The sequence below is a fragment of the Haliotis asinina genome, chromosome 6 (genome assembly GCF_037392515.1).
Source record: "Haliotis asinina isolate JCU_RB_2024 chromosome 6, JCU_Hal_asi_v2, whole genome shotgun sequence".
NCBI lineage: Eukaryota > Metazoa > Mollusca > Gastropoda > Lepetellida > Haliotidae > Haliotis > Haliotis asinina.
The window spans coordinates 54,126,493-54,141,829 of record NC_090285.1 but is presented as its reverse complement, the minus strand read 5'-3'; the positions used below and the strand labels follow the sequence as shown (position 1 = coordinate 54,141,829).

At 41.5% G+C, this 15,337-nt stretch overlaps 1 protein-coding gene across 1 annotated transcript; it reads left to right on the top strand.

The window, feature by feature from the left end:
- Positions 1-352: 352 nt before the first annotated feature.
- On the top strand, positions 353-12,831 carry LOC137288220 (uncharacterized). Its single transcript, XM_067820664.1, has 6 exons — positions 353-656; positions 5,671-6,027; positions 7,020-7,145; positions 7,369-7,461; positions 7,901-7,988; positions 11,565-12,831. The coding sequence occupies exons 1-6, from the start codon at positions 539-541 to the stop codon at positions 11,878-11,880; spliced, it is 1,098 nt and encodes a 365-aa protein (XP_067676765.1). The 5' UTR covers positions 353-538; the 3' UTR covers positions 11,881-12,831.
- The last annotated feature ends 2,506 nt before the right edge of the window (positions 12,832-15,337 follow it).

Below are 15,337 nucleotides of genomic sequence, written 5' to 3'. Positions count from 1 at the left end.
ATTACTGAAACTAACAATCGATGAAAGTTATTGCTAAAATTATGTATTGACTATACGGCGTACGGCTTTGTTAACGACATGACGTGAAATATGGAATCCAAAGAGTTTAGTCTCTACACTCACACAACCTCCTTGACCTCTGTGTGAATTAATATTCTGTTTACATGAACAGCCACAAACCCGTATGATGTTGGTAATGGATCTGCATCGGAAGCAAACAACATTAACTGACTAAATAAATAACCCCACTAATTTGATACCACAATACAGGCATTACGTCCTGTGTGGCTAGTGGAGGAAATGACACCATCAGGTCCTTACAGACGCACATGAACGGAGGTACTGAACCACGAGCACGCCAATACCGAATACTCTGACACAAGCAGTGACTATCAGCTATGCGTACAGATACTAGTGGGGCGTCGCATAAAGACCAGAAACTGAAACGGATAATCCCAATTAGTATGATTTGTCATCCTCTAGGAAGAGTTTAATATAGAACAATGGACTTCAGAAAGTATGCTGGGTTCAAGGAGCTATGGCAACAGTGATCGCTTGTGGTGTTCACTGCTCGCACGGAAGGTCGACCATGATCTGGAAAGTTGTTTTTCATTGTGCACTTGTGTGGTTTTATTTATACTTTCAAAGTGTCCAAGGTAAGAATCATATCAACTCGTTGTTAAGAAATGGAACAACTATGGCATTAAAAAATCATTTGGAAAGGTGGACATAGGATCAGTAATCACTTCTGTTCATCCCCGGGGAGGTGGGGTAGCCAAGTGGTTATAGAGTTCGCTCCTCACGCTGAAGACCCCGGTTCGATTCCCCACATGGGTGTTTCTTGTGTTCCTCGACGTGATATTGATGGACTACTGTTGAAAGCGGCGTAAAACCGTACTAACTCGCTCACTCATTACTCTCGAGGTCGTTCGGAATAAGGAAACGAGTTTTTTTATTGAGCGCCTATGTTTTTGATATATATTCCCAAAGTGTCCAAAGTGAGTTTTATGTCAGGTTGTTTTTAACAAATTACACAACTATATCACTCACAGCTCATATCTTAAAAATATGCTTGCACACACAGACACACACAGACACACACGCACACACACAGACACGCACGCACACGCACGCACACACACACACACACACACACACACACGAACCTGGCACCGAACCACCTACCTCATCATCCCTGGAGAAACTACGAGCTGTCAAACGCTGATAACACCGGGCGTCACTAGGAGAAACTAGTACCATTAGTAAACCAATGTATTGATCCCCTCCCCCCCCCTCCTCTCTCTCTCCCTGTCTGCCTCTCTCTCCCTCTGTCTTTCTCACAGGCAGATTTCATTATAATGTTTTCATTATATATGACTATATCATGATTATCCCTGTAGAGTTCTTTGTATATTCAAAGTTATATCACACTGATGAGCAATGACCATTGTACACATTAACGGCAGTCGTTATTCTTAAACACTTTAAACATAGATTATGTAATACATAGAACACACATGTACATTACATACTCAGCATTATTGCAGATTTGTTTGTCCATGGCCATGTATTAAATCACTTCTTCATGTCACAATAATCCGATATAGTTTGGACGGTCATGTATATTCTCTCAAGATAAAAGTTACTAAGTTTTGTCTTGGACGGTCATGTATATTCTCTCAAGATAAAAGTTACTAATTTTTGTCTTGAATAATTAATCCTTATTATTTTCTACTAAACATTACATGTTTGATTCTCAAAATATTCATTCTTGCAGGAAAATTTCAACACAGGACTATATCTTGTTCTATGAATGTTGAAATTTCGGAAGTTAAGTAATCCAACGACTTTATTCATGACGGGTGATATTAAAGTTCACATACAGTCCCATGAAGTGCTTTTAGCTACATAAGGACTAATGTCTACACTGATGAAAAGTTCAACTCGGTTGTTACTACTCTGGCATCAAGTTACCGACAGGGCGGTGCGCAGTTCATTTCCTTGTGCGCTTGGTCGTATAAACTAACGGCGGGCTGCAGTACTTAATAGTGTGCATATATAGACTAGGATATTGAATACAAAACTCCAAACCGGTCACAATTGTGGTAACAGTGTTGTGATACTTGATGGTCAAATTCTGGTAAATATTTGTCATCATGAAGTGAGTAAATGAGTATGGTTTTACGCCGCTAATAGTCACGCAGTGTCCCTACTGGGGACGTCAGAAATGGGCTTCACACCTTTTACCCATGTGAGAAATGGAACTTGAGGGAAAGCATTAACCACTAGGCTCCTCAACCGCTCCTATCAAGTATTGATTCTCTATTCCTGTAGATATTGCAATGTTTTAGAACTTACATCCTTAAGTGAGCATTTATTTCGTCCAAAGTAAAACACTGATCATGTATGATAAATTGAGTGTGTTTTAGATTTACTTTTAAGTTTACTCCTTAAGCTATATCAAAGAATACACCTTAATAATGAAAATATTCGATCCTTCATTATGTCAAAAGAAGTTCAACAACACCCAATATTTTCTTTTGACTCTTGTTAATCTGTCATGACAACGGTGTTAAAGAAAACTCTGATGATGTCATGATATAACATATGATAATAATCCGGCATTACTATAGTGATAATGGTATTCTGGTATGATGGATTACTATAATTTTAATAAAATATGGTATAACAGATAACTATAGTCATAGCAATATTGCAGTATAACAGACCACTAGATGCTTAATAAAATAATGAGCTATGACAGACAGGTATTATCATAGTAATATTCTAGTGTAACAGGTTACTATAGGCTTAATAAAGCGTGGTATGATGGATATGCGTAATATAATAATGTTTTAGTATGACATTACTTTAGACTTATAATAATAATAATAATATTCTAGTGTCACAGATTCCTACATCCGGATTATAAATCATTGTCCTCATAGCAAATTGATTCCCGGGACCGTGATTTTAGTCCGTAATCCATGCCTTAGAGAGTCCGGATTATTTAAGCAAGCTCTAATGGTGCATTAAGAATTATTTGGTCAGGACTCGTAATGTAGTCCGGATAAGTGGAGAAAACCGGTTAACAAAGAGTCTGGATATGGCAGATTCCTGTGTACAGTCTTAAAAATGTGGTATGACAGATAATTATTATCATAATAATATTATGATAAAATCATTATAAAAATCAGATATGATACATTACCATAGTCGTAATAATAAATAATCTGGGGTTCCTAACCTTCTTTTGAGTAGTCTATATACATATCACCCCAATAGCAATGCTAGCAAGGATTAAATGCAGATGCAAAATATCTGATTATTATTTCATTATAATAATCTGCAACATCATGGCAGCAGGCGTCCATTAACATTTTAACAGATTAAGTGGAATATATACTGTACTGACCAGGTTAAACCACCTGGTAGCAAATGACGAAGTACCTGTCAAGTTAATCTGCCATGTAAGTAATAGAAGTCTCAAGGGCACACGATACTTCATTTAACTGTAGTCATTCTGTAATGCAAGCCCCCGACAAAACGTTAAAAGAGTTCCGTTATTTCGATTCACCATAGTTAACCTGTCATCCTATCAAAAAACTTTAAGAGACACGTCACATTTTAAATTCACTCTAGTCAACCTATCATCCAAACTGAAAACGTTAAATGAGCTGAATATGTTACAGATTAATTTCACTACGGTTAATCTGAAAATGCAGAAGACGTTCAAAAACGTCCGATATTGTACATGACTTCATATTGACTAAAGCCTTCTTGAAGTCAGTCAGTTTGATTAAACGAATTCCAACAATACCCTGTTTGTTGCATATGGCCTAGTTAAGTGATTTGCTAGAGCCTTCTGGTTTTAACAGCCGAGTTTTCAATTTACCTTGAATAGAACGCAACTGTAGTTATTCATGAATGGAAACTTGCCCACTACGAGGAAACTAGTTGTGGGCTAATTAGTTTGTTATCTCGGGCCTTTGGTGATAAAGAAAAATACTCAAGAGGCTGGAAATGCTTATGGCACGCTGCACATACTCATGTCGAAATGAAAACACTTCAAACGGCCATTGAGTTGAAAAAGAAGTGCACATGCCAACGATTGGTTTGTGAAAGGTAATCAGCCATCGGGGAAAATACCCTCAGAAATGTGACAATTTTTTATCTAAAAAAAGGTATTATCTAATTAGGGTTCACCACTGAGATCAGTACAGCCTTTGCAAAAGTCGATTTTCTTTCCAGTGTCAGCATCAGGTCAAAGTGTAACAAGGTGTTAGGTTCCTTGAAATTATTCTTCGGATGCCAAGCTAAATTAACTCTAATAACTTAGCTTTCAGTTGTAACATTTAAATGTCATGTTTGATTGAAGTAACAAAAATCCTTTTCACATTTATAAGAAATTTCTGCAAAAAAAAGCAGGGTCGTTCAAACGGGATATCCTGATAGAATGGCTTGGTAACAACAGGAAGCAGGTTAAAATAGATGAACGACTGACTGAAACATTCAAGTCAAACTGCGAGAAAACAGTTTTGTGATGATAGGAATTCTATAGTTATAGTGTTACAGATTTTGTATATCTAGAGTGTTTAAAACACAGTATGACTATTTCATGTGTATATTTCATGAATTTAAATGCAAAATATCTTCACAGTCAAGATACACGTGTTAACATGTAAAGAGACCATGTTAAAGATACAATTGTCACACGATTGCGCATGTTCATTAACGGCATTTTTCGTACTTCCGGGATGGCTGGCAAGGGTCATGTGGCGTTATAAGTTCTGAGAAAGGCTATTAGCTGAACTTGTAATAACACATCAGCCCTAGAGCACATAATCCAACAAAACGTCACCAACAGTTCTTGCTATTAAAATGTTACCAAGTGTATGTTGTCTAGAAATGATGCTACAGTGCATGGTGTTTAATAAACTCCACTGCAGATTATATAGTTACCAGCAGATAAATATTGTATATTCAAATTACCAGCATGAGTATTATATATACACCGGTTAACAACAGTGCGTGTTGTATATACCCGCTAACAGCAGTGCATATTACATATACCAGTTAACTGCAGTGCATATTGCATATATCTGTTAACGACAGTGTGTATTACACATACCAGTTTACAACAGTCAATGTTTTGTATAGAGTAGTTAACGAAAGTCTATTTTTTGTAAAGCATTTGATTGCAGTATATATTATGTAACAATTCACATCCGTAATTGTTGTATATAGAGCAGTGAACTTCAGTGCATGACGCGAGTAAGAGTTACTCTCATAACACACCAATAACAGTTGTATAACACACTAATAACAGTTGTATAACACACTAATAACAGTACAATACAGAGGTCAAAAATGAAACATACATCTTTATGGATTACAACTTCTTGTTTATTGCATTAAGCGACGTTTCGATGTAAGAATGTACATTGTGATTTTTAGCTTGATAACGATGTAAAGTTGTATGGTTCCTTTTTGACTCACCAACTTCTAGAATGCCGATTAAACAATGTACTAGAGGTGTCGCCATTTCTGTTGCCATACTTCACTTCAGCCTCTATGTCATCATCGGCGTGACTGTCGCCGGTGTCGTAATCAGCGAACATGACGTCATATCAGTATTATGGAAGTGAAATCGGCTTTTATCTCTTCCAGCTAAAACAACCAGAGTCGACATGTGCCGAAGGAACATCATGATCCGAAAGCGCATTCATCTGTTCCACAATATCAGTGACCTTGACCTTCAGAGCCATGACGCCACGTGTCAGTGTGACCTGTATACTCCTCCCTTCAAAGGCTGCGTCAATTTGAAAGTACAAAGCATAGAAGCTCTCGACCAGCTCCGTGACTGCCAAATACCCCGGGGTTCTGTGTTTTCTATAGACAACAGCTCGTGTGTTATACAATACAGGGTGAACGAGGCACGTGATGGCTGCACACACAACGTCACAGTCATGATGGCGCCGAGCAAAACACTTCATGAGCCAGTGAAAGACTGGCTGAATATTACAGGTAGATATTAATATCAATTAACTGAAGTTTATCGACAAACATAGACGGCTGATGAAACAGACATCCCCTTGGGACTTCTTAATCATACATCAGCAAACCGTAATCAGGCGTACAACGTACGCTACGGGGGCAATGTTTGTAAAGCCTTTGTCGTTATTACTGGTGTTGCAGGAGATAAACGATTTCCGAACTTTAAAGTTGGGATCCTGCATTTAGAAGTGAAGAAAAGGTCATGTTCCTCCAAATGTAGAAGCTGACATCCATCAATCCATCCCTACTAATCCCACTTTCAAATTGGTCGTCGGAACAGTTGAAATATCTATATGCATAGTTCACTTCGCAAAAGGATGCAGTTTAAGATTCATGCTAATTCGGCAAAGAGCTTAAAAATTACATTTATGCCACCTTTTACTGGAACTGAATAAAATAAATCGTGCGATTTCCGAACCTTCAAGCTGGACTTCAGAAGTTGCAGTATTTACATAGACAGTTAGTTCACTTCACAAGAGATAAGGTGCTAATTCTCATTGAATATAATCATTATGTATGTTCTGGTTAAATGCTCTATTTCGGATTAGACTTTCTCAGTAAAGTACAGATTCTAGAACCTTCGTTGGGATGAGCCCAGGGTTCGAACCCAAACCGTCAGAGTCAGACACCTAATCGCCAGCATATAGAAAGTCAGCCTCCAACCCACTCAGCCACCGCGGCTTCTGCGATTCAGGGATGTGATTTCGAATCTACACCAGATGTTCGAAACCACACCCTCAGAGACAGACACTTAATCGCCAACACAGAAAGTCAGCCGTCCAACCCACTCAGCCACCGCGACTTTTGCGATTCAGGGGTGAGAGTTCGAAGAGAGTCTCTAGAGTATTAACTGCTGTACCTGACCGAGAGAGTGTAATCCTAAATATAACGTGTTACATTTGACATTGTGTATAAATGATTATGGTGATTGTGAAATATTCTGCTTCACATACGGCGTGCAGCTACGGACGAAAGTGGTGTTTACATCAACTGCAAAAGGACTGGTTCCATAACAACAGGCAACTATCCAACAGGGATTACTCGCTTCCCAACCACCTCAGGTTATGTAGACAATGGACAGGAAGAAGGCAAGTCGCTTCTTTTTACCAAACGTGATCAGAGTAAACTTAACTAAAAGCGTCGTCTCTGTTTGGACAGGCCTGATTTACAAAGTCCGTTTGAACCCGAATTAAACTGAATTTTACAGTTGAACCTCTTTGGAATCACTTTCTACAAAGTTGAATGTAGCCGTGCTGACAAATTTGGAGTGTTGCCAGAAACATGAATAAATGTTTTGAGATTCTTTTGTAGAGAATGCAGCAGATCCTGTGGACAATTCTTCTCTGTGCTGGAATTGTACAACCCCGTCCCATAGTAATGTCCGTCGTATCAAGCCCTCCGAGAGTAAGTGTATCACGCATCGCTTCTCGCCTTTCAACATACAGAGTTACCTCACTTTGTAGTTCCTTATGTAGTCTGAAGGCAAGACACCAAAACATTGGTTTAGCCAAAATAACCTCGAAGCCCTTAAACACAATCTCGCGGTTTGGATGATCGCTTTTGAGCGCTTTTGGATAAATTAACAAAACCGCGTGTGTGTGTGTGTGCGTGCGTGCGTGCGTGCGTGCGTGCGTGCGTGCGTGCGTGCGTGCGTGCGTGTGATAAGGTTAATTTTGATTCATCGAAATCAGTTTCAACGGGAGCAGGCTTCCTGTTGGTCAACACTACTGGTTCTGTTTAGGCGTTTTTCATACCTATTAATCTGATCCCCGATTGTACGTAAATGTTGTGAAACTGGCTCTAGGTGTGAGTACATATTAACTTAAAATGTGTTATGTTCCAGTCGCAGATCAGATAGACATCATCCTCGCTGTCGCTGCCGGTTTTGTGGCGGTGTTCCTGGTGATAGCGTTCATCTGTCTGTGTAGAAGGTGGGTCAGTAACAAGACACTGCTCTATGTCCTTTGTTCCTGGTGATAGCGTTCATCTGTCTGTGTAGAAGGTGGGTCAGTAACAAGACACTGCTCTATGTCCTTTGTTCCTGGTGATAGCGTTCATCTGTCTGTGTAGAAGGTGAGTCAGCAAGAAGACACTATTATAGTCCTCCGTTCCTGGTGATAGCGTTCATCTGTCTGTGTAGAAGGTGGGTTAGCAAGAAGACACTATTATAGTCCTCTGTTCCTGGTGATAGCGTTCATCTGTCTGTGTAGAAGGTGGGTCAGCAAGAAGACATTATTATAGTCCTCTGTTCCTGGTGATAGCGTTCATCTGTCTGTGTAGAAGGTGAGTGAGTAAGAAGACGCTATTATAGTCCTCTATTCCTGGTGATAGCGTTCATCTGTCTGTGTAGAAGGTGAGACAGCAACAAGACACTATTTCAGACTCAGTAATGGGTTCAACATGATCGTGGTGTGTCTGCAGGTGGCTTTTCCTAATGTGGCTTAAGTCTTTTTAGGATTGGTATCGAAACCTAAAATGATTGGTGGTTGACGACTGATTTTCAACAACGGTGGATAGAAGGATCGTTCATGGATGGGCGAACCGGTTCACCATCGGCAAAACGGGGTATAGTTCATTTGGGTTAAAGCCGATGCATAGTTATGTAGCATGAGAAGTAGTAAACATCGATTGATTACAAATCGATCGCTTCGTCGGAAGGCAAGAAAAGGTGCGCTGATCTTTTGATCGCAAAGGTGCTATTCAAGCTACACAGGCATATATAACAATGATGATTGTTGTTGGTGTTGCCCTTGTTACCAACATTCACGCATCGTGTACTGTATTACCAACATTATCATTCGCGCATCGTGTACTGTATTACCAACATTATCATTCACGCATCGTGTACTGTATTACCAGTCCCGACAGGGGGATTAACGACGTGCATTATATTGTCCTAACCCTTTTGACATTTTTAACAAACGTGTTATAAGTTGGTAGTGTAATACTGACAAACTTTGTAGATAAAACCGTCATGTATTTCGTGTTGAACTTTTCAGTACATCTTCTTGTACAGTTGTAAAGCGGGAATGCTCACGAAATAAAATGAGTCATCAACTCCCAACTTCTAAAATGCCACTCATAGAACAACTTGACATTTTGTGATCATTCGTTTTACATCCGGTTTGGACACTAGGGTTTCTGTTTCGCACATTATATTAATGTCAACGCCATCTTGATACGAGGCTCTTGACCGCGGACCTAGTCACCTCATACAGCACATAGATGAAACCATGGCATACTTTGGACAGACATGTTAAACATTGTCTTATGTGACCATTGGCTTTCGTAATAGATGCAGGGGTAGCTTAATTAAAACTACTTCAGTATAAGACGTTTAGATTACGATGACCCTAAACCGGGAAGAAAGCTGACAGTGAATCGACAACCACAGTAAATGTATATGGTTAAGTGTTGTCTTCCCCGAGTTTGTGTGTGTGTGTGGTGAGCTTGAGTCATTGCACTGTGAGAACACGGCTTCTTTCGTTCCCCAGCTCGCGTTAACACGACATAACTCGCGTGTCACACTAACACCGGAAGTATGCACTGCATACTGGGAAATGGCACCGGTCTACTTGAAACTGAGAGCAGAGCCCATATACCAGACAATGATAATACTGTAACCCCAGCCGAGTTATTTCCAAAAAGAGGCGGATGAGTAACGTAGTGATTAAAGCGTTCGCTTGTCACGCTGAAGATCCGAGTTCGGTTCCCCACGTGGGTACAACATGTTAAGCCCATTTCTGGTGTCCCCCGTAGTGATATTGCTAGAATATTGCTAAAAGCGGCGTAAAACCATCCTCACTAATTACTTCCTCATAGAAGTATTTTATTTACGTTTTTAGAGGACACAGGCCCACAGTACTAAACATTTCAATAGTGTAAGCTGTTAGTTTGATTTCAGTAGTGTGCTTACAAATAACGTGATTCATACGATTTCATAGCAAAATATATTATATTTAGACAAATTCACAGAGGTTAGTTGTTGGTTTGAAGACAAAAGACGGACAGATGTTTCGATTGAGGGGTTACTGTACTATTTGTAATCAATATACTGCTTTCTAAAGTCTGAGAAGGCACGGCAAGACAAGGATGAAATGGTACTCGTTTTCGACAAGCTGGATATTATATCGTATGAGGTATCTTTGTAAAAAAGGACATGGTGCGACAACAGTGGTACTTCGTGGTTCATCATTGCATGAACCTATATTTCATAATCCCTGGTCGCGCTATACAAAATGATGTTATGAATAGTCACTTGACGTTACCCTGCCCGGAGTCCAGCTTTACGTCTGTGATAGCAAGGACTTGTCCGGTTAGAGGACTGTGACTGATTATTGTGTCAATATTTAAATCGGGCACGGTATCACAGAAGTCTGGCACTATAGAGCCGATAATAGTTCCAGTTTGCACTCGCGAGCATGCGTACATGCCGACACAAACATGTGGCTGTAAAACTACTACAAATTTCCATTTCGAGTCATCGTGTGTATTTATGAGACCAATCCGGGTAACCGGAAATCAAATGATGACAACTATCACAGGGAAAGGTCGCGATCGAGGCCCACAGGTACTTCGAGGTATGCATAATATTTGCGCATTCGACTCATCGGCATTTGACTGTACTATCTGTAACGAGAAATTCAACGTCATTTCACCTCCCCATAACTTCTCAGATGTACTTTCTACGTACGGAATAATGGGTTTCAATGCCATGTTCGTTTGATTTCTATTTCTTGGTCTGTGTAAGTGTGTAACCAATGTAAGTAAACTTACACTCCAGTGTAGGAGTGTAACCAATAACACTGCAGCTAAGTTTACTTAGGCTAAACATTCTCTCCAGGGCAGGAGTGAAACCAATAACACTGCGGCTAAGTTTACTTAGGCTAAACTTCCTCTCCAAGATAGGAGTGTAATCAATAACACAGAGGTTCTATTTCTTGGTCTGTGAACACCATCGCCCTCATGGCTGTCGTAACCGAAGAGGCGAATGTCTCCAACCAGTGTAAGTAAACTTACACTCCAGTGTAGGAGCGTAACCAGTAACACTGGGGCTAAGTTTACTTAGACTAAACTTCCACTCCAGAGTAGGAGGGTAACCAATAACACTGGGGCTAAGTGTACTCAGATTGGGTCTCCTACTCGAATCAATCACCTTTTACTTTCCTCATTTATACAACTACGCTTGTGGTGGTGGAATAACCGTCGGGAGGGGCGTCAAGCGCCAAACATATTGAATATTATAACAGTATTTCTACACACTCATGTTTTCCAATAGTGCATGATACGCTTCAGTCTGGTTACCTCAATATGCTCTGCTAGCGCTTAAAAGGGTGAAGTGCCAGCGCAGCATAACCGGGAAACCAGGCTGGATCATATTCAATGACAAATATCACTTGAACTGATGTCAGTGCTTTCTGTGTACCTCGCATTGCCCATGTTTGGTAATCATTAAAATAAAAGACTAACATTAGTGAAATAATAACATTTGTTGTTAAAAATATCAGTTGCAGAACAAAGCGTGAGTTGGAAGTCTTCACACCTCGACTCCCGCGGTGCAACTCCCCGGTGAAGAAAGGGAGCGTTCAAGACTCCACCATATGCGACAGCGTCTTTGTGGAAACGTGTTCAACCGAGAACGTATGTATGGGAACATGCTCGGCCGAGAACGTTTTTGTGGAAACGTGTCAGGCGGAAATTAAGAAAGAGGACGGCAAATGTAAAACTTCCAACAACGTCGACGACGGAAATACTCAGCGATATGTGAAGTTCGTGAGACGAACGTCTGATGACTGTTACGATAACGTAGGTTTTAACTCCTAAGCTGGGCTGTGTATATTTGAACGATGGGAGTATTGCGTCCGAGTTACGTCGAGGTGTCGTGTTAGCCTAATTGTCCAAGCGTTTGTTCGTCACGCAGAGTACCCGTGCTCGATTCCCCACGTATGTACAATGTGTGAAGCACATTTCTGGTGATATTGCTGGGATATTGCTGAAAGCGGCGTGAAACTTAACTGACACACTTAGATTATACGGGACACAACTTGCAATATATACTCATGCCACAAATGTTTGCCACCCCGGTCCTATTGAAGGGGGTGATAACTAATATTGGCATGGGTATATGTGAACAGTAGATTGTAACAAACAGTATACTTTTTACAGCTCCTTGTCGGAACTGCATATCAAAGAAGGTCGACATTCATGTTTCCTATCGTCTTTGGGGAATTCTGAAGAAGTAGTACCCATGCTTGTCTCCTAGGGGTGAATCCAGGGCATAATATGTCTCCAGTATTCGTGTTTGTGTGTCTGGCCGGTTACTGGGTAGAGTAACTACCCAATATCGATGTTTGTATCCCATGGTTTCAGAATAGGTCAGGTCACGGGGAATTCTTGGGGAATTCAGGGACAGGATAGGTCACAGTATCAAGGCTTAACTTCTTGGGGAATTCAGGGACAGGATAGGTCACAGTATCAAGGCTTAACTTCTTGGGGAATTCAGGGAGAGGATAGGTCACAGTATCAAGGCTTACCTTCTTGGGGAATTCAGGGACAGGATAGGTCACAGTATAAAGGCTTACCTTCTTGGGGAATTCAGGGACAGAGTAGGTCACAGTATCAAGGCTTACCTTCTTGGGGACTTCAGGTACAGGATTGTTCACAGTATCAAGGCTTAACTTCTTGGGGAATTCAGAGGCAGGATAGGTCACAGTATCATGGCTTAACTTCTTGGGGAATTCAGGGACAGAGTAGGTCACAGTATCAAGGCTTGCCTTTTTGGGGAATTCAGGGACAAGATAATTCACAGTATCAAGGCTTACCTTCTTGGGGAATTCAGGGACAGGATAGGTCACAGTATCAAGGCTTACCTTCTTGGGGAATTCAGGGACAGGATAGGTCACAGAATCAAGGCTTACCTTCTTGGGGACTTCAGGGACAGGATAGGTCACAGTATCAAGGCTTACCTTCTTGGGGAATTCAGGGAGAGGATAGGTCACAGTATCAAGGCTTACCTTCTTGGGGAATTCAGGGACAGGATAGTTCACAGTATAAAGGTTTAACTTCTTGGGGAATTCAGGGACAGAGTAGGTCACAGTATCAAGGCTTACCTTCTTGGGGACTTCAGGGACAGGATTGTTCACAGTATAAAGGCTTACCTTCTTGGGGAATTCAGGGACAGGATAGGTCACCGTATCAAGGCTTACCTTCTTGGGGAATTCAGGGACAAGATAATTCACAGTATCAAGGCTTACCTTCTTGGGGAATTCAGGGACAGGATAGGTCACAGTATCAAGGCTTAACTTCTTGGGGAATTCAGGGACAGGATAGGTCACAGTATCAAGGCTTACCTTCTTGGGGAATTCAGGGACAGGATAGGTCACAGTATCAAGGCTTACCTTCTTGGGGACTTCAGGGACAGGATAGGTCACAGTATCAAGGCTTACCTTCTTGGGGACTTCAGGGACAGGATAGATCACAGTATCAAGGCTTACCTTCTTGGGGAATTCAGGGACAGGATAGATCACGGTATCAAGGCTTACCTTCTTGGGGAATTCAGGGACAGGATAGATCACGGTATCAAGGCTTACCTTCTTGGGGACTTCAGGGACAGGATAGATCACGGTATCAAGGCTTACCTTCTTGGGGAATTCAGGGACAGGATAGGTCACAGTATCAAGGCTTACCTTCTTGGGGACTTCAGGGACAGGATAGATCACAGTATCAAGGCTTACCTTCTTGGGGAATTCAGGGACAGGATAGATCACGGTATCAAGGCTTACCTTCTTGGGGAATTCAGGGACAGGATAGATCACGGTATCAAGGCTTACCTTCTTGGGGAATTCAGGGACAGGATAGATCACGGTATCAAGGCTTACCTTCTTGGGGAATTCAGGGACAGGATAGGTCACAGTATCAAGGCTTACCTTCTTGGGGAATTCAGGGACAGGATAGATCACGGTATCAAGGCTTACCTTCTTGGGGAATTCAGGGACAGGATAGATCACGGTATCAAGGCTTACCTTCTTGGGGAATTCAGGGACAGGATAGATCACGGTATCAAGGCTTACCTTCTTGGGGAATTCAGGGACAGGATAGATCACGGTATCAAGGCTTACCTTCTTGGGGAATTCAGGGACAGGATAGATCACGGTATCAAGGCTTACCTTCTTGGGGAATTCAGGGACAGGATAGATCACGGTATCAAGGCTTACCTTCTTGGGGAATTCAGGGACAGGATAGATCACGGTATCAAGGCTTACCTTCTTGGGGAATTCAGGGACAGGATAGATCACGGTATCAAGGCTTAACTTCTTGGGGACTTCAGGGACAGGATAGATCACGGTATCAAGGCTTACCTTCTTGGGGAATTCAGGGACAGGATAGATCACAGTATAAAGGCTTACCTTCTTGGGGAATTCAGGGACAGAGTAGGTCACAGTATCAAGGCTTACCTTCTTGGGGACTTCAGGTACAGGATTGTTCACAGTATCAAGGCTTAACTTCTTGGGGAATTCAGAGGCAGGATAGGTCACAGTATCATGGCTTAACTTCTTGGGGAATTCAGGGACAGAGTAGGTCACAGTATCAAGGCTTGCCTTTTTGGGGAATTCAGGGACAAGATAATTCACAGTATCAAGGCTTACCTTCTTGGGGAATTCAGGGACAGGATAGGTCACAGTATCAAGGCTTACCTTCTTGGGGAATTCAGGGACAGGATAGGTCACAGAATCAAGGCTTACCTTCTTGGGGACTTCAGGGACAGGATAGGTCACAGTATCAAGGCTTACCTTCTTGGGGAATTCAGGGAGAGGATAGGTCACAGTATCAAGGCTTACCTTCTTGGGGAATTCAGGGACAGGATAGTTCACAGTATAAAGGTTTAACTTCTTGGGGAATTCAGGGACAGAGTAGGTCACAGTATCAAGGCTTACCTTCTTGGGGACTTCAGGGACAGGATTGTTCACAGTATAAAGGCTTACCTTCTTGGGGAATTCAGGGACAGGATAGGTCACCGTATCAAGGCTTACCTTCTTGGGGAATTCAGGGACAAGATAATTCACAGTATCAAGGCTTACCTTCTTGGGGAATTCAGGGACAGGATAGGTCACAGTATCAAGGCTTAACTTCTTGGGGAATTCAGGGACAGGATAGGTCACAGTATCAAGGCTTACCTTCTTGGGGAATTCAGGGACAGGATAGGTCACAGTATCAAGGCTTACCTTCTTGGGGACTTCAGGGACAGGATAGGTCACAGTATCAAGGCTTACCTTCTTGGGGA